The 20,406-nt window shown below is 44.5% G+C and overlaps 1 protein-coding gene across 1 annotated transcript; it reads right to left on the reverse strand.

Moving 5' to 3' along the window:
* Positions 1-2,335: 2,335 nt before the first annotated feature.
* Positions 2,336-4,937, reverse strand: LOC128313784 (secretoglobin family 1D member-like). The gene is made up of 3 exons (XM_053213960.1): positions 4,792-4,937; positions 3,087-3,274; positions 2,336-2,449 (listed from the first exon to the last, which is right to left on the reverse strand). Exons 1-3 carry the CDS (start codon positions 4,844-4,846, stop codon positions 2,336-2,338), a joined length of 357 nt encoding a protein of 118 aa, XP_053069935.1. The 5' UTR covers positions 4,847-4,937.
* Positions 4,938-20,406: the final 15,469 nt, after the last annotated feature.

The raw sequence follows: 20,406 nt of genomic DNA on the forward strand, positions 1-20,406 counted from the left end.
TATGATTTGAGAGCTAGGTTTAAGATTCACAACGTCCTCTTACTCATATCATAACATTTGGAAGCCCATGCCCTCTAGTAGTTCATGGTTATAGTAGTGAGATCCGATTCACAGCTTGAGAGGAGGGTCACTGTGGCATCGATGAGGAGGATGTACTACAGGAAGGGTATCGCAGAGCCCAGAGAACCATGTAGGAGACTTTAAACCAAGTTGGACGGGACTGGATTTGGACTGTGATGGCAGCCCTGGGGATGGCAAGGAGGGGAAGCTCAGAAGTGAGGATGTGGGAGTGGAGGGGGCAGAACTCAGTGAAGTTTCTATGTCAGGGTGGGGGGAGATGAATGTAGTAAGCTACCAAAAAGATACACACATCTTTTTTTTTTTTTTGAGAGTGAGAGAGAGAAAGATAGAAAGTGGGGGGAGGGGTAGAGAGGGAGGGAGACAAAAATCCCAAGCAGTCTCTGCATTCTCGATGCACAGACCAGCACAAGACTTGAACTCACAAACCGTGAGATCATGTCCTGAGCTGAAATCACGAGTCGGATTCTTCACCAGCTGAGCCACCCATGAACCCCAAACCATACCCGCATCTTATTCTCGGCAGCTTGCGATTATGCCCCTCATGGTTAAAAAAAAAAGAGGACTTTGTAGATGCAATAAAAACTAGATTCTGACATGGGCAGCTTGTCCTGAATTTTCAGGATTTCTAGGATATATGCAACCCCGTATATTTTATATGAGGGAGACAGAGGCAGATTAAGAGACACAGAAAAGGAGAAGGTCCTGTGACGTCTGAGGGCAGAGATCAGAATGATGGGAGCAAGACAGGGAATGCTGGTTTCCAGCCATCAAAGCTGGAAGCAACCATGAATAGATTTTCGCCTCAATCTTCCAGAGGGATGTGGCCCTGCTGACACGCGACTTCTGCCAAGTGTTACAGAATGAGGACCTCTGTCTCCCAAAGTCTGAGAAAATAATTGATGTAAACCACCAAGTGCGTGGTAGTATATTTCAACAGCCACTGGAAACGAATCCAAGAGCCTAGGATGTATCCACATTTTCTGCATTGGGTACCTCTTTGCTTGGGGCATTAGCCAGAAAGGGGGTTCAGGGAAGGGAGAGTTGGTTGTAGCAGACAGGGTGTACAGTTTTATATATTTCTTCGGAAGTAACTGTGGCGCTTTGAATGCGGATGCTTCGATGGCAGCTGGATGCCGTTTCTAGAGCTCTTGGGAGAACGTGTGGGAAAAAGCATCAGCTCCAGGTGTCGGTGAGTGGTCTAGACCTGATGAGCAACGTGTGTGTGCAAAGCGAAAAAAGACGTAACTGAAGGAGGAACTCTGGAGAGTCACTAACGCTTCAGAAGTGGACATGAGACAAATTGCACGGGACAGTTCATAGGATGGAAACCACAGCGAAGGTGTGAGGACCAAGCAGTTTGGCTGTGCTTGTGATGAGGACAAAACATTAGTGATGCTGCAGGTTGGGAGCTGGGCTGTGGGTATCCTTCAATACAAAACCATAGCAGGAATGTTTTCATTGCCCCTTGCCCTGAAACTCAGTTTTCACTCAAGGCCATGTGAATGGGAGATGTATAAAGTGATGCAGGATGATTCCTGCGCAAACATTTCCTCCTGTGATCCTGGTTCCTCAGGCCCCCATGAGTAAGTGGACATTAGCGCTCTGAACTTTACTATTGACCACACCCAATGGCCACTTTGTGGCAAGAGCCATCCCAGCTCAAGGCCGGAATGTGTTGGATAATTACACGACAAGTAGAGAAATGCAGGGCAAATGATTTATTGAAGCAAGATGTTGAAACCTTTACATTTTCCAGAAGATCAGGTAATCACTGCAAGACGAGGTACTACGATGTAAGATTTAATTTCCACACTCTTTCGTGATTCTCATCTGAAATAGATAAAGAAAGAGAGAGGTTATTCATACTGCCGCTGGGGATGACACATGAGCATAGACTGTCAGTCACAAGAAGTTGTCAGTAAAGTTTTAACGGACAAAAGGCAAGGAGAATGGGCACAAGACAGGAAACCGGGGAGGCCGGTCAACTAAATATACCTGAGGTGACTACAACAAACCATGCAAGTTGTGAGAAAACCATTCCCATAGTCTGGCAGATAAACCCAGAGGTGACTGTGTGTGAGGCTGAGGTTTCTAGTGGAAGGAGGAGCCTCCCGGAATCTTTCCTCTGATATCCCAGGGCAGAGGACTCTACTTTTTCACTGCAAAGAGGATACAGGGGTGAAATCCTGGAAAAGGGGAGGGAGGGGACTTTGGGGGTACTGGCTGGAGACTCCCAGGCTCGTGGTGTGGCAATTCAACCCGATGGCACATCTCCTGGGTACTGAAAACTCGGTCCCTGCGGGCATTTGTGACGGAAACTCGTGACCTCAATCCAGCCGTCGATGTGCTGAGAGTCTCCTTTAAGTATCTTAGTTTTTGACAAAGATGTAATTTAGGTGTGTCACCTTCACACGTGGACACAGGAGGCACAGCGAGCAAGGCATGTGGTTGTGGGCTCCATAAGGGACGGAATGGGAGGTGGGGAGTGGCGGAGTGGGCCGAGTTGTGGTGGGGAGAGGCCTTGGCTCTGCAGGAGCTGGCTCGGTGTGCCCCTTCTGCCCGCACCAACTGCCCTCCATGCTGTCAGGGCACCGAGCTGATTCCCTCCCTCCAGCTGTCTCCCTATTCAACATCCCAACACCCGACACGAGATTCCCCAGTGACTGTGTCCACTGGGCGAGGGGAGCTCACCCTCAGAAAAGCTCCCAGGCATGGGGGCAGCCACACTTTGACCCTTTAACACCACTGCGTGGGGTCCCAGTTGTCCTCCTCCTCAGGGCACTATGGGGCACCTGGCGCCCAGGGAAGTGACCTGAGCAGGAATGTGCCCAGACTTAGTGTAGCTGCCACATGTAATGCCATCCACCCTGTGGCCACCTGTCACCCTCTCAGGAGCAAGCTGTGAAGCTCCGCCACCTGTGCCCCCGACAGAGCAGCACCCTGACTGCCTTCTTGGCTAAGGAAGCTGAGCAGAAGCCTCTGTGCACAAAGAAGAAAGAAGTTACCAGTATTTCTGTAAGTATCAATTTTCTGGGTTTGGAGATGTTATCTGTGCAACTCTTCACATCCAAAACGGCCTCAATGACTTCTGGAGGTGCTTTATATTTTTCAAGCGATAGCTTGTAGAGATGTGTAGGTTTCAGGAGAAAGCCTGAGGTATCTGTAACAAAGGCTGGACAGGCCAACGCATTGGCTAGCGAAGAAAAAGAAATACAATCGATATATGGAAAACCACGCATTTCCTGTGGTTCCCTGAGGTTAGAGCTAGACAGGGAACCCAGGGGTTTTATAATCTCATCCCACAGCGGTCCTGACACGGCAGCTGGGGCTTCCTCACATCTCAGAGGAAGTATAGAAGAGCCAGGACTAGAATACAGGCTTACTAATCCCTAGTTCAGTTTTTATCCTTTTTAAAGCACATCCCTTTTTTCCCAGGACGCTCTTGGTTTGCTGACATTCACTTTCTTTACAATTCAAACAATTAAGTTTTGCCTGCACAGGATGACACGTTGTTTTTGTCTTGAATAGCAGAGAAGAGGAGGTTTGAGTATCAATTTTTAATTTTTTTAATGTTTTAATGTTCATTTATTTTTGAAAGAGAGAGAGAGAGAGCACAAGAAGTGTGTGTGTGTGTGTGGGGGGAGGTACAGAGAGAGAGAGAGGGAGACACAGATTCTGAAGCAGGCTCCAGGCTCTGAGCTGTGAGCACAGAGCCGGGCATGGGGCCTGAACCTTGCAGACAGTGAGAACATGACCTGAGCCAAGGTCTGACACTTCACCAACTGAGCCACCCAAGGGCCCCTGAGTATCAAGATTGTAAGTGAATAGTAGAGTCAGACCTTACCAGAGAGCAGACTAGGGTGGGTATTTGGATAAGAGTAGATCAAACTATATATATGTTGGAAGATGCTAGTTTGAGACTAAATGAAAGTATAAGATTGTTATTGGATGCAGACACGGTAATAAAGTTAAACACCTGCATACAAAACAACACCCCAGGTCACCAGTCTGAACAACTTTAAAGCTTATACACAAAGTTATTTATGATTGTTTTTTTTCTCCCTGCAGTGATGTTCAGAATTCCTTAGAGAGGGTGAGAGACAGGAACTGAGGCTCTTTCCTAACCCCACTGGAATGGTGCGGATGCCTGAAGTGACCATTGTTTCTGGTGTGGGCTCTCTATCCCCCCCCCCTCCGCCACCCATCTTTGTAACCACGCTGCAGCCGGGAAGTGCCCTACTAGGCTCTGATCTGAGCCCTGATCATAGAAGTTGAGAGGTTCAATCAGAAGCAACACGGGGAAAGAGGAGGGTGTTTAAAAAGTCAGATGAACTAGAACAACTCAGGAAGATGTGGGGCTGTATCACGGGTAAGAAGACATACAAAAATATTGTTGAATGGATGGCTGGAATTAATCTAGATGAACAGAAATCCCACGATTGCACTAGTTCTACTAGTCTTAGCAGAACTGGTAGTACTCGTGGAAAAGCAGGGAGACTGGCAGATACAGTGAGATCTACTCACTAGTAGATATAGTGAGTGCTGCTGCTTCCCAGAGCCCCCTTGAAGACTTATTATTTAGAGACTCAGAGAACACTAGTGCTTCTGCCCCTTCTTCTTCTTTTTTTAAAGAAAGCCACTTAAGTTGACCTAGTTCAGAGAAGGGTACTCACCAGGGCTGGTGCTGGTCTGATTAGAAATGATACTCACCCTCATAGCAGCAAAGAGCCAGAGTGACCAGCAGGACACTCAGGAACAGCCTCATGGTTTATTTTGCTTTGAGTTTTCAGCTTTAGTGAAGGGTGAGCAGTTAGTCACTGAACTCAGGAGCCTGAGGAGCCCAGGACTATATATAGCTAGAGGGCCTCCCTCGTGCTGCCCAAATAAACATGTGGTCATGTCACGGGCCTGGCTTTCAGCCCTCCCTTCCTTACTCAGGGCTCATGCCGTCCATCGGTGTCACAGACCTCAATGCCTGGGTCAATGTTCCTGTATACAGGCATTGCTGGCACCAAGCATGTCTCCTTTGTAGCAATAACTGAGGTTGTAGTTTTACAAGTGTATAGTCGGTTAGTTGATGCACACCGCCCTTGACATTAACTCCTTGACTGAAGATGCAGCCTCTGGTTCTGTTCATCTTTACTTAAGCGTAGTGCCTGGCACACCGGGGAGGAAAAGCAAATATTCTTCTAATAAGTGAAGGACTATGAATCAAGAAACCACTACTCTTGGTCAGAGTATATCTTCAATGTGAAATGATGCTTGCCAGGCCGGGTTTTCCTTTGGGCAGGTGAGTTGCAGAAAGGTCAATAGCATCAGAGTCAGAGTAAGAGCAATGAGTGGTTTTCGGTATCCCAAGATGCCACGGGGAAGACTCCCTCCCCAACTACTAATTTGCTATTCTAAGCTCAGATGTTTAAAAGTATCAAAAGATATTTCAAATCAAGTCAGGCTCTCCATTGACCAAAACAAGCTCCTCGTTAGCTTTTCTTGTCCACTGGAAGGGTCAGATCTTCTGAGTCATCAGGGTCCAGGCAACAGAGCTACCCAAGGGGCTCGTCCTTGGCCTCTCCCCAGCTATGAGCAGCGTGCTCTCTGGGAGCACAGGGGAGGTGTGGAAACTTCCTACTGAAGGTATTAGGATGTCAGTCTTGTTATACAGAGGGAGTCCCTGTGAGAGCCATTGCAGGGTATATAGAATTCTGACATGAAGGAATAGCTGGAGAGGGGCTCCTGAGGGAAGAGCTTGAGACAAGACAAGATGGCATAAACCACGTGGCTGGGGAATGTCAAGTACCTAGGTTACCCCAAAACATGTAATACCTGCCACAGTATCCGGTGGGAGAGGGAAGGCTTTGTGACTGGAGAGACAGGATGGGCCAAATCAAGGGGAGCTTCCATTTGACTGTGTGAGATGTGGGAGCAGAATGAGTGGGTGAGGTGAGGCGCTTCTGGGTTCATTTGCACCAGTACACGCATGCTGGGCCTCAGATCTCAAGTCAAAATCACACGGGCTTTTCATATCCATTATTGTGATTATCATTAAAAAAAAAAAAGAAAGGTAATAATAAGAGTGGGCCAGGGTGTGGAGCAAAAGGAAGTGTTGTGCATTTCGGGGGGAATGTAAAATGATGCAGCTTCTGAGGATAAGGGCCGGACGTCCCTCAAAAAATTAAAAGTAGAGTTACGATACGGTCAGTCAGTCAAGTTCACTTCTGAGGACATATGCAAAAGAATTGAAAGCAGGGTCTCAAAGACATATTTGCATACCCACGTTTATACTAGTGTTATTCAATAACCAAGAGGTGCAAACCACCCGGTGGTCATGGGTAGGCGAATCAATCAATGAAATATGGTACATGCATGTAATATTCTTCACATTCACCCTTCTAAAGCAAGGAAACCCTGTCACGTGCTACAACATGAGTGAACCTTGAGGACAGCACATTAAGGGAAAATAGCCACTAGAAAAGACAAATACTGCATGATCCCACTAATATGAGGTACTTCGAGTAGTCCGATTCATAGAAATAGAGAACAGAATGGTGCTTGGCAGGGGCTGAGGTACGGAAAATACCATGTTCCATAAAAGTCCGGTCCTCGAAGTCACAGTGAGCTGATTCTGCCTGAAATGTACGAGTGTAGTCCTCCATGCAGGTGGTTTGGGTTGCAAAGCCTCTTGTGGCCAATAACAGTGGTAGTGAAAAGAGCAGCACTATTTTTTGCCGGCTAGCTATGGCCAGACAATGCGCAAACATAATTGATCATCTCCGATGATCGCTACAAATTTACATGCGACTACATTTCCTCTTTTAAGTTGAGTCAACTAACTTGCAGAAGGCAAGGACCTTGCTCAAACTCATTCAGTTTAGAAGACAGTAGGTCTCGCCCAGGCAAGGTGGCTTGTGAATGATAAAGTAACAAAGTGGTACCTTCTGTTGGGGTGGGTGGGGGTGGTGACATGTCAGATGAAACGGAGGTGGAGGGCTTTGAAATTCTCTGCTTGCATCTCAGTTTCTGACTCAGTTGACTTCTTCTGGGTGATGATCCTCAAGCTAGTTTCTTCCTGTCTCTCTGTCTCCAGTTCTCTTCTTCTTCTACTGCTTTTTAAAAAGGATAATTTACTGGCAACGCCAAATGCTGGTTGGGATGTGGAGCAACAGGAACCCTCATTCATTGCGGGTGGGAATGCAAAATGGTACAGCCACTTTGGGAAACAGTTTGGGAGTTTCCTATGAAAGTGAACATAGTCTTGTGTTTCTTGGTATTTACACAAAGGATGCTGAAGACACGTCTGCACAAAACCTGCACATGATGTTTTTGGCACTTGTATTCATCGTTGCCCAAATTCGGAAGCAATTAAGATGTCCTTCAGTAGGTCAATGGCTAAAGAAACAGTGATCCCTTCGGACTTGGAATATAGTTCTAAAACTCTATGGCATTGAGCTCTTAAAGCTGGGCTGTGAGCCATGAAAAGGCATGGAAGACCCTTAAAAACATATTACCGAAGAAAAGAAGCCAACCTGAAGATCTGTGTACTATATGATTACAGCTATATGACATCCTGGAAAGGCAGAATTATTGAGATGGTAACCAACAGCGGGGTCTGTTGGTTGGGATGGAAAGAAGGATGAGTATACACACTGCAGAGGATTTGCAGGCTGGTGACGCTGCTCTGTATGAGACTATGATGGTGGCTACATGTCATTATGGATCTGTCAAAAGCCATCAAACATGTAAAACCTGAGTGAAATCTACTGCAAACTACTGACTGTGAGTGTTGATGATGTGTCTGTATGGGTTCACCGATGGTAACAATCATACCATCAGGTGTGGCAAGTTGATGGTGGGGGAGGCTGTGCATGTGTGGGGGTGAGGAGCACATTGGAACTCCGCGGGCTCTGCTCGAGTTTTCTGTGAACCTAAAACTTCTCTAAAACAATAAACGCGATTTGAAAAAGGGAAACATCTTGTTAAAAAAATTCCCTTCAAGCAAGAAAACAATCAGAAAAAAAAATGAACCAATGGAACTGTCACCACATACAGATCGTTGATCACCTGTCAGGAAAAATCTAAGCTGATCAACTGAAAAAAAGTATTGGAACTGATAAAAGTTCTTTATGTAGCTGAATGTAAGATTAGCATGTAAACATCAATCACTTTCTGATCAGTCTGCTCTCCTCATGACATGACATCATGAAAAACAAGGATGCCATTGGGAACAGAACAATAGCAGCAACAAAAATATGTTGAAATGTACTTAAGTGGGAATATGCAAATCTGTAAGGATACAATCAAGAAATTTTACTTACAGAGATATAAAAGGAATCACAACAACAGAGGCAAACACTTTCCTCCTGAAGGAAATATTAGAACACTTAAAGAAGCCCATTATTCTCAAATTATTTTATAAACCAATCCAGCCCCACATTGGGCAGTTTTACCCTTTATTTTGAATTCACAGGAGCTGTTTGGATCTTTCAGAGCAGAATGTGTTCATCTTTTGAGCGGTGTGAGCAGTGTGGAAGGACCCAACTTTAGGGCCAGACCACTGGTTCAGCTCAGCTCTGGCACTTTCTACCTGTGGGGACATCAGCAAGTTACTAACCCTCTTAGCCTGGTGCCTCATCTGTACAATTAGGTGAGAATAATAGTGCCTACCTCATCGGATTGACGTTAGGGTAAAGGAAGTATTAAAGGAAAATGCTCAGCACAGGGTCTGGCAGTAAATGGCAGCTACTTCAGTATGTAACAGAAAGGAAAATGTGGAACTAGAATATCAAGCCAAATAAACCAGCTCACTCCCAAGTAGATCTCGAACTGACTCGAACTGACTCTTCCAACGAGGAATGTTTATTTATCCTAAAGGCTAGCAAAGTGTGCTTCACAGTTTGGCTTCGGTTCCGTTGGGATGTCTCTCCAGTAACGTGGGATTTCCCTCAGTTAACATTTCCCCCCATTACTTTTCGGTCACTTGATGTATTGTTTTATGACCACATTGAAATTGCCGTTGTGATTTTCAATTCCTAAACACCGAATACAGGCACTAAAGGCATAGGAGAGTGGTGGGTGGCGATAGATATCAGGTATCTCCAAGGCACACAGGGTCTCGGGGCCCCTCTTCACAGAAGGATGTGCTGGGCACACGTGTCCTTTGGTTGAGGTTGAGATCCCAGGGATTCTCTAGAGTTTGTCCATAAGTCGTTAACATATACATGTGGCACGGAAAGATTTAAGACATCGCTTCTGGATCATAAGGGCTACAGATCCTGTTACGATGGGTGTGTGATGTGGTCACACTGGTTCTCATGTCCCATGTTCCCCCGAGACGTATTCTGGCTCCAATCTATGAAGACAGGGCTGTGTATGTCATCCATCAGATCTTACATGGCACCGACTCTGTGTGTACAGATCTCTAGACTCCAGAAAAGTCATTTGAAGTAATATTTTGCGGAACACAAACTTTTCTATGGGAAGTGTTTCTGATTCATTGCTTTGGATGAAATCAAAGGACTTATTTTCACTGGGGATGATAAGTCATTAGAAATAATTTTGAGTGATAGGTCACAATGTCATCTTTAGCTGGTACCCGGGGGGATTCAAAGAATCGAGCGGCATGGCTCCCACAGACTCACTCTGTTCACATCTGTACGTCCATGTGACGAGCATTTTCGGGATTTACATCTGTGAAGATGAAAAACATGAACCAAACTGTCTCATTTTGGCAATAAATGCTCTTCATGGACATACAAAACTAATAAAAGGCTTCATTCAGATCTTCAAGAGATGTAGTTAGGGGTGCCTGGATGGCTCGGTTGCTTAAGAGTGTGAGTCTTGATTTCAGCTCAGGTCACGATGTCACGGTTCATGAGTTCGAGCCCCATATCGGGCTCTGCACTGACAGTGTGGAGCCTGCTTGGGAATGTCTCTCTTCCCCTCTCTCTGCCCCTCTCCTGGTCTCTCTCTCAAAAAGAAATAAATTACATTAAAAGAGATGTTTTTCCCAATACATTTTACATCATAGATTCAAGAAGGATCCAAAACTGAGATATGTATGTCTTTATGCAAAGCTTCAGGCATCTTTGATGACACTCAAATCACCAATGTACCGGATCTCACAAACTCCACAAAGCCATTTTATTACTTTTTCCCTTGGCATTGTGCACTGTTGAGCCCATGAGATTTTTGCCTGAGTTTCCTCAGGGCAATATGTGAGCTGACCAAGCCACTCCTTTCTACTCTCACAGACTGCCTGCCAGCAACCCTCATACCCCGAAAGCGTGCTCAGACTTCTTGCTACCAGCTGTGAGCTGCAGAAAGGAAGCCCATGACATGGAGAAGGCCACTGGGCATCAGAGATGGTTTCCTTCACCCGTTTGCCAACTGTTGCCAGAACTCAATGGTCCTATGGTGTCTGAATCTCTTTTCTGAGTCACACACAGGGGGAAAGAGTGAAGGAAAACATCACAAATATTCAGTTTGGTACAGAATTTTCCATAAAAGTTTCTCATCGTGTGCACTGCTTTACTTGAGCAGTTCATGCTGGGAATCCAGTCCAGGTACCATGTCTTCCTTTGTTTCTTTTTTTCACTTTATTATTTATTTATCTTTGAGAGGGGGCAGAGGGCCAGACAGGGAGAGACTGAGAATCCCAAGCAGACTTTCCACTGTCAGTGCAGAGCCCAATGCGGAGCTTGAATTCATGAGCCATGAGATCATGCCTGAGCCAAATCAGATGCTTAAGCGATTGAGCCACCCAGGTGCCCCCAGGAGCCCCTTCAGATACGATCTGGAGTTTGAGGACCCTTCCTCCAACTGCACATTGACTTCATACATCGCCACCTGTTACTGGGGTCCTCCTCTTACCCAGCTGTGTCATGCACTGTCCCTGGATGGCATGACCCTTCCTTCCTTCCTTCCTTCCTTCCTTCCTTCCTGGGGAGGCAGAGTTTTGTTCATCCCATTCTGCTTCAGCAATAAAGTGTTAACTTTGTATTTGAAAATAGCCACCAACTCATAGATGATGATGCTTTGCTATGTACCCAAGAAGAATAGATACACATTTACCCAGCTCCATGGGTTGTGGATGAGTTAGTCCCTTTGCTCCATATGCACCTTCTCTGTGGCAATACTGTTCAAAATAAGACTAAGACGAACAGTGTTAACTCATGAGACAAAATTTTCCGCAGATTTGCAAAGTCTTGAACATCAACTCACTACCTTATATCATACCCCATTCTCGGACTCAGGCAAATTCATACACAAATCCACTGGCAAATTACACACTAAACCGATTACATGTAACAAGCGTACAGTGGTCCCATGCCCCCCACCATGACACAAGAAACATACAGGCTGCAATTAAATGAGCTGTGAAGCACTTCACACATGAAATTGTCATGGGCCCATGAGATTTCCAGGGAGAACGCCAGCATTTTTCTTCCGCCAACAGAAGACTCTTGAATGTCAAGGACTCTCCCTTCATCCCGATTTCCTTTTAAGTTGGAGTCAAGGCTACCAGACCAAGGTGAGACTCTGTTAGAATATATGTGTTCTATATGAGCGACTGGTGTTACAGAGAGCAATCCCAGAGGGGAGGTCTTGCAGCATTCAAGGACAAGTGCTCCCCACTCTTCATGACCATCCCCACAGTCAGTCAGGTGTGCTGGTCCATCCCTGACGTACATGCTCTTCATTGTAAGTCAGGCCCCACATGTGAATGAGAAACTTGAAGACAGCAGGTCACAACCTCATCAAATGTACCGTTGAATAAGGGGGAACTTGAGTTTTCTGCCAACACTTAAGTAAATGGCACTCAGATGCCACTTAGGATGATGAAAATAAACAGATAGTCTCCACCTTTAGCCTAGGGACTATAACAGCTTCCCTGTGGCGTGACTAACAGGTTGAGTGAAGTTGGTTATAAATTTTGGAAGAGCTGCATGAAGAAGGGGGCCAAATCACCTCAGGACTTGTGAGGTGTGCCAGGAAACCAATGAATTAATACTCACTGTACACATCTCAAGACGATCCTTTGCTTACGTTTAACTTGGCTTATCAGAAAGACCTTTCTTCTTGAGTAGTCTTTTGTAGTGAAGTGGACAGTAAAGGTAACTGGCTCCTTGTGAGTATTGATCTTCACAATATTATTAATAATTTTGTCATAATTATTATCATTATTTTAGACAGAAAGAAAGAGAGAGCACGAGTAGGGCAGAGGTGCGGGGGGGGGGCAGAGAGAGGGGAAGAGAGAGAGAGAGACAGAGACAGAGAGAGGGGGAGAGAGAGAGAATCTTAACCAGGCTCCATGCTGGGCATGGGGCTCGATCCTATGACCCTGGGATCATGACTTGAACTGCAGTCAAGAGTCAGATACTCAATGGGCTGCACCCCAGTATTGATCCTCTTTAATCTCCATCACACTCTAATATTTATGTACACATAGCTTAAGCATCCTCCCCAATCTCTCATTTGTAGATCTGCCACCCTGAGTTTAAGACATCAGACCTCAAGGAAGTTTTCTTATGCCAGCATTAGCCAGTACACAGATATTGACCAATAAAGCTTCTGTGTTGATTAATTAATGTATTTATTATGATAATAAGTCATGTTATCATGTTGTAGGCAACAAACATACGAGCGATTCACTTTTCTATAGGTCAGGCAAGTGGTCTCCAGCAGGCTGAAAGCTAAAACCAAGTCTCTGGAGATTACATCACGGTGTGCCAGATAGGCTCTATATTTTCTTAGCTCTAGAGTTGCTTTGTCTACTCATCTCTCTGTCGCTAGAACTGAAGGCCTGTGAGTTACATATCCCAGACTCTCTTGCCAGTGCTGCCTTGTTAGGTTCTCCAGTGGAAGGCACTGATGGGACTTTGAAGGTGGGAAGAGAGCAAACGTCACGTTTTCTCAGCTTTGGACGTCACCTCTTGCATGGTTGTAGAAGCAGGGTCTACCTTACCCACAGAGGCCCAGCAAAGACCGTGCTTTACAAATTATGGGATCATGGAAAATGACTCCCTTACCAGGTGATATTCAGGGAGGCTTCTTGGCGGGTATGACAAGAAGATAAAGAAAGCGTCTATGTTAGAGTAACAGCCAACCTTCAACAACTTTGCACAGAGTCAAAACAGAAAGGCCTGGACTCACTGCATGCTTGGACCTGAACAACATGGACTTTTGGGGAAGCGGGCAAAACTGCAATCAGGTGAAACCCAGGTTGGCTGTAGCTATTTGCCGGTGCTCTGAATCAGTTCCTTCCACCCCAATGCCTGGGTTGCTTGAACCCACAAGCAGGAATCCTCTCTGGAAGTGAGCTCAAATTATCTTTGGGGGCTTTTTATACTCCTCTGTGCCCATAGCCCTAAAACTAGGGAAAACACTTGTCTGTCTGTGTTCCCCTGAGTATGCTCACTTCTGCGCAAACCGATGAACAGGACTCAGACACATCTGTTTCATCCCTTTAACACCCCGCACGTCTATCGCTTCTCCACCCACGTTGACTTTTAAGTGAAATTCCAGAATTCCTTCCTGTATCATAAGCCACTTAGGATCTCCATCCCCAGTGGGATACAAGTTCTTGGAGTGATATTGCTTTGCACTTCAGGCCCAGTGGGATTGTTAGGTCCCCTCACAGGGAAGGCTTTGCTGCCCCATTGAAGAGAATCATTCACAGGCTTCCGGCCCCCAGTGTTTCTGGTTTCCATCCCCCCACCCTCACATCTTGCAACAATCTCCAGTAGCCCAGAGAGTAAACACATGATGCAATGCAAGTCAGACCATGCTGGGGCTCCCATATCTTTGCTGATGATTCTTGGGTTTTGTACCGTAGTCTGGAATTATCTTTTCTTCAATTCCATTGTCACTTCCTCACCATCAAGTCTCTGCCCGGGAAACCTTTTCTCTCATTGATAGTCCCTCCACTGGGTCCTCCCACTGACCAAGTTCTTACACTCATCTTCATAAATTTTGTACTGAACATGCATTTTGTAGGGCCCTAGGGTAGGTTGCACCCAAATTTGCCACTTTGGCGTATTGATTATCTGAAATAAATTGAACTGAGAGACAATCGGTTGAAGAAAGACACTCAGACTGTCCTCTGTTGCCCTGAAAGCAGGAAATAAATCTCCCCATATAAGTTGTTTTCCCTGTATTGGGAAGTCAAGAGACATCCTTATCACCAGAGATAGAAAATTGAGAGCCCAGAAGACTCTCCTTGTTACTTTTTACTGACTTATCACTGCAGCCCAAATTCTGTTTGGAACTTCCTAGTAATTATAGGTCTCAAAATTAAGTGTTCTTTCTCTTATCAATTCTGCAGTTTTATGGTCTCTTTGTCTAAAATGTATAAAAACTTCCTGCCTAGGCAAGGGAAATACAAGCAAAAATGAACTATTGGGACATCATCAAGATAAAAAGCTTCCGCACAGGAAAGGAAACAATCAACAAAACTAAAAGGCAACCTACGGAATGAGAGAAGATATTTGCAAATGACAAATGTGATAAAGGATTAGTATCCAAAGTATAGAAACAACGTACTAAAGTCAACAGCAAAAACCAAATAATCCAGTGAAGAAATGTGCAGCAGACACGAATAGACACTTTTCCAAAGAAGACATACAGATGGCCAACAGACACATGAAAAGATGCTCAACATCGCTCATCATCAGGGAAATCCAAATCAAAACCACACCCAGATACCACCTGACACCGATCAGAGTGGCTAAAATGAACAACTCAGGAAACAACAGATGCTGGTGAGGAGTAGAGAAAAGGGATCCCTCTTGCACTGTTGGTGGGAATGCAAACTGGTGCAGCCACTCTGAAAACAGTGTGGAGGTTCCTCAAAAAATTAAAAATAGAATCACCCTACCACCCTGCCATAGCACTACTAGGAATTTATCCAAAGGATCCAGAAGTGCTGATTCATAAGGGCATGTACCCCAATGTTTATAGCAGTACTATCAACAATAGGCAAATTATGGAAAGACCCTAAATGTCCATCAACTGATGAATGGATACAACAGATGTGGTTTATATATACAATGGAATAACACCTGGCAATGAGAAAGAATGAAATCTTGCCATTTGCAACAACATGAATGGAACGGGAGGGTATTATGCTAAGTGAAATAAGTCATTCAGAGAAAGACAGATATCATGTTTTCACTCAAATATGGAATTTGAGAAACTTAACAGAAGAACACGGGGGAAGGGAAGGGAGGAAAATAGTATCAAACAGAGAGGGAGGCAAACCATAAGAGTCTCTTCAATACAGAGAACAAACTGAGGGTTGATGGGGGGAACAGGGCAGAAGGGAAATGGGTGATGGTCATTGAGGTCACTTGCTGGGATGAGCACTGGTTGTTGTATGTAAGCGATGAATCATGGGAATCTACTCCTGAAACCAAGAGCACATAGTATACAATGCATGTTAGCTAACTTTTAAAAAATAATTTTTTAAGTTTTTTTAATTTATTTTTGACACAGAGAGAGAGAGACACAGCTCATGAGTGGGGAAGGGCAGAGAGAGAGGGAGACAGAGTCCGAAGCAGTCTCCAGGCTCTGAGCTGTCAGCACAGAGCCCATTGCGGGGCTCGAATTCACAGACCGTGAGATCATGAGCTGAGCCGAAGTCGGACGCTCAACCAACTGAGCCACCCAGGCACCCCTGCATGTTAGCTAACTTGACAATAAATTATATTTAGGCAAAAAAAAAAAAACCCACAAAAACTTTCTACCTTGGTCATTTCTTTAGGTCCCAATTTTATTCTTGGGCGTTCTTTATTATGCATATATAATAAAACTCTATGTTTTTTTTTTCCTCCTATTAATCCGTCTTATGTAAATTTATTTATTAGCCCCGCCTAAAGACCTTGAGGGTAAAGAAAATGTTTTCCTTCCCTTCAATTTCATGTCAAGCACTGTTCTTGACACTGAGGAGACATCGGTAAAGAAAACAGGCAAAAGTCTGTGCCCTCATGAAGCTTATATTCTATTGAAGGGAGAGAAACGTTAAACCAAACAGGAGGTAAAATAGAGGGTATGTGAGGAGGCAGTAAGTGCCATGGAGAGAAGTGGAAGTAAAGGTAGGAATCATTATTTTAATTTGGGTGGACAGGAAAGGACTCCCTGAAGAGACGACCTTTGAGCTCAGGTGAAGGAGGTGAGGGAGAGAGTGTGAGGTGTCTGGCGGATGAGCATTCCTTGTGGAACACCTCCCCAAGGTCTGGCCAGACAGCTCTCTTAGTCCTTGTATAAACACATATGGTCCTTAATTAACCTAGTGAGCAGTATTCCAGGAGACAACACACCTGTTCCGTTCAGCAACTTATGGACTAATAATGACAAGATCCTCGAGAGTGTTCATTTTTTCACTTTGGATTCACTCCTTATCCAGAAGTCATGTGGCTTCCACCCTAACAATTTGCCTAAAGCTCCTAATGTCTTATATTTTAATCTTAAAGGCAGGTTCAGTTTTTTATAGCATAAGGGGTAGAGGTCATGTTTTCTTTCTTCCAGACAGTTATTAGCAATGTCTGTCCTAAAGAGAGTTTGTAAAACACTTTTTTTTTAAACATTTATTCATTTTTGAGAGACAGAGCATGAGTGGGGGAGGGAGCAAGAGAGAAGGAGGACACAGAATCCGAAGCAGGCTCCCAGGGTCTGAGCTGCCAGCACAGAGCCCGATGTGGGGCTTGACCTCACGGACCACGAGATCATGAGCTGAAGTCAGATGCCTAACCGACTGAGCTACCCATGCACCCCTATATGGATCCATTTTTGAACGCTCTATTATGTTCTACATATGGTTGTCTATCTCTGTGCCAACACTAGTGTGGATCAAGGCAAATTGTGTTTGTTTCTTTTTCAGTAAGTTTCACTATCTTATACAGCAAGTCACCAGTCATGTTCATCCCAATCTTCTGGCCATTGTCAGACATGTATTCTTCCATATGAATTTTAAAATAATTTTATCTAGTTCCCTGCTAAAGCTCCAATGGGATCCAGATCCAAAGTATATTACATTTACACATCCATTTGGAACGATTGGCACTTTTATAATTAACATCCAAAGACATGGTGTGTATCTTACTTCTGATTTGTTCTTAGGTATTGTATGATTTTGTTCCTTTGGCAAATGGGATGCCTTTGGCCGTGTATGATTCTCACCGGCTACCTCATACCGCACAGAAACTTTTGTATTTTTATATGTTGAGCACATATACAGCCACTTACAAAGTATCTCATCTTATCATTTTAATACTTCCAGGATAGTTTGTGACATGTCTCATGTCTCTTGGTGTAAGAATAGAACTGCCTGCAAAAGAAAGTATTTTATCTCATTTGGAAATATTTATGCTGATTTCCTCTTCTTATTTTAACATGACGTTTAGAACTTACAAATCAACATTGACTAACAATGAATCTAACAGACATTCTGTTTCCCTGATTTTCATGGAAGTATTTTTGACACTCTTTTGGAGTGAGGTTTGCTGTTGACTTTGAAAATGGATTTTTTTTTTCTTGGTTCTAAATAATTTTCTTCTGTTTGTTCTTCACTTAGAAATTCTACTAACAATGATAAAAAGATTTGATCAAATTACCTTTACTCATCTAATTATGAGGTTTTCTCTATTCATTTGCTGAGGTAATAATAACAATGCTAATTATGAATTTTGATGTACTTTCTGGAATCCCATACATGTGTTTAACCTTTCAAGTTAAGAGCCCTCTCTGGTTTTTGTCTTTTTTGGTACACAGAGGAGAAATGTTACTATATGTACACACACATTTACACACTTTAGTGGTAACTAAAGGGACTGCTGAGGGGAGCCCAAGACTCAGTGGGACTGAGAGGAATGTTATTTTAATAATAATATTAAGTTCCATTTTCCTGGGTTACTCTCATTCTCTCATAAATGGACAGTGGAATTTTTCAGAGGCTACGTGACATGTGATGTTGCAACATTTAATACTGAAGCAAATAGGGGCGGCTGGGCGGCTCAGTCAGTTGAGCGTCCAACTTTGGCTCAGGTCATGATCTCGCGGTCTGTGAGTTCGAGCCCTGCATCGGGCTATGTGATGACAATTCAGAGCCTGGAGCCTGCTTGGGATTCTGTGTCTCCCTCTCTCTCTCTGCCCCTCCCTCGCTCATGCTCTGTCTCTCACTCTCTCTGCCAAAAATAAATAAACATTAAAAAATTAAAAAAAAAGACTGAAGCAGATATATAAAATCAGCTGTCTTCTACTGAGCCCGACATGGAGACTTGGAAAAATCTAAAACTGCTACTCTTCTCACTGAGCAAGAGACATTTGAGTAAAGACCCAAGAGGTGAGAGAAACTGATTAAGAGTAAAACAGGATGTAAGAACTATTTCACACTGAATATTCCTATGTATTAAAAATACAATTCCAAGTACTGTAGTTGTTTAGAAACCATTTTTCAGTGGTTGGATTGTGTATTTTTGGAAAAGACACTGCTCAGAGATAAGGCCATGTGGCAATCTATTCTATTTGGTTGCAGAAGTCATTTCTGAGTCTCTGATATTCCTTTATCTCCAAAAAGGCTACATATCTTTAATTTTCTACTTATTTTTTATTATATCAGTGGATTAAAATGATGCTTTCTTAGTAGCACATCTCAGGGCAATGTACTTGGCCTGGACAGGGAAGATGCTCCGTGACGTGCTGGAGGTCCAAGAGTGGTGAGGGGGAAGGGTCCCCACAGGGTGTGGGCAAGGAATGGGCACACAATGTGTGGAGAACTTAAACATGACATTGAAATCGGGGCGCCTGGGTGGCTCGGTTGGTTAAGTGTCTAACTTCAGCTCAGGTCGTGGTCTCATGGCTCCTGAGTTCAAGCCCTGTATCAGACTCTGTGCCGACAGCTGAGCCTGGAGCCTGCTTCGGATTCTGTGTCTGCTCTCTCTCTCTGCCCTTGCCCTGCTTGCACTCTGTCTCTCTCTGTCTCTGTCTCTCAAAAAGAAATAAACATCAAAAAATTTAAAAAGAATGACCATGAAACGGAATAAAAGTCAACTGCTTTTAATGATCACCATGAGCTAGTGTTTCTAGACAATATCATAGGTAACTTTCTCTACCTTGCTGGATGTTCTAAATAATTGTTACACTGACCTAGAGCAGGGTGCTCCGAGTAGCTTGTCCATGACGCATCCTGATCACATCCAGTCATTCAGGAGCCCAGACTTCTCCCATTGAGTGGCTCCAGCTTCTCCAAGGGACTTGGGGCCTTACTGGATCTCTGCATTCAGTGGAAGACATTCCGGAAGTGTCAAAACTATGGGGACATTGAGAAGAGCAGTGGTTCTCAGCGGTTGGGGAGAGGAAGGAACGTATAGGCAGAGCTCAGATAGTTTTAAGGGCAGTGAAATTCTTCTGTACGATAATGGGGGAGTGGTGCACATCACGTACATTTCACAAAAGGCATAGAGTGTACAACACCAAGAATGAACCCCAATGTACACTATGGACTTTGGGTGATAAGGATGTGTCCATAGAGGCCCATCAGTTGTAACCAATGTACCATCTGGTGGGGATGTTGATGCTGGTGGAGGCTGTGTATATGCGTGAGTAGAAGATCTATGGGAACTCTCTGTACTTTCTGCTCAATTTTGCTATGAAGCTAAAACTCTTCTCAAAATAAGCTCTAGTAAAGACAAATAGGAGGAAAACACGTTGTGGAGACTATTGTCCTCAAACAAGGTAAAACATCCATATAAGAAAAACAAATGAAAGGATAGGTCACTATTTATAGACAGCTGATCAACTGTCAGTGTAGAGTCTGCTTTTAGGCAATAGGCTTGAGCAATGGCAACTTGGCCACTGAGCTGGATAAAAACAGGCTCATTAAGTGACTCACCTTGAAATAGCCAGAGGCCCTAACCAACCATTGGGCTACTTACAACGAAGCACAGGTACCAAAAGCTGGACAATTCCAGATCTTCCCTTACTCCCTCACATTGCCCTTTAACTACAGCCGCCCCCGCCCCCCCAACCCTTGCCTTGTGGCAGACAGTGTCTCCTTGGCTGTCCTGCCCACCCTCCCTTGCGGTGCATTTAACAAACTTGTATGTCTTTTGCTCTGCCTTGGGTGAATTCTTTCACTGCCCACACCAGTGGCTGCCACCCAATTGGGACACTGCACATGTGGTGGCCTCCATCTGATCGGGAGAGACACCACATTGCAGAGCCCACATGGGGAGCCTTCACAGCCCCCCCCCCCCAACAGTGAGGGAAATCTCAGAGAATCTACTGAGTCAAACTTTTAGAACTGGTGAGAATTCATAAAGTTAACTGAACATA

This window comes from Acinonyx jubatus, unplaced genomic scaffold, assembly GCF_027475565.1.
Source record: "Acinonyx jubatus isolate Ajub_Pintada_27869175 unplaced genomic scaffold, VMU_Ajub_asm_v1.0 scaffold_42, whole genome shotgun sequence".
NCBI classification, from domain to species: domain Eukaryota; kingdom Metazoa; phylum Chordata; class Mammalia; order Carnivora; family Felidae; genus Acinonyx; species Acinonyx jubatus.

Excerpts from the sequence above, each read along its gene's own strand:
- LOC128313784 (XM_053213960.1), bottom strand. The coding sequence starts at position 4,846 with ATGAGGCTGTTCCTGAGTGTCCTGCTGGTCACTCTGGCTCTTTGCTGC. Across the intron at positions 3,275-4,791 it reads GGCTCTTTGCTGCTATGAGG|CCAATGCGTTGGCCTGTCCA; the intron begins GTGAGTATCATT and ends TTTCTTCGCTAG. Across the intron at positions 2,450-3,086 it reads TGATACTTACAGAAATACTG|ATACTTAAAGGAGACTCTCA; the intron begins GTAACTTCTTTC and ends TCAAAAACTAAG.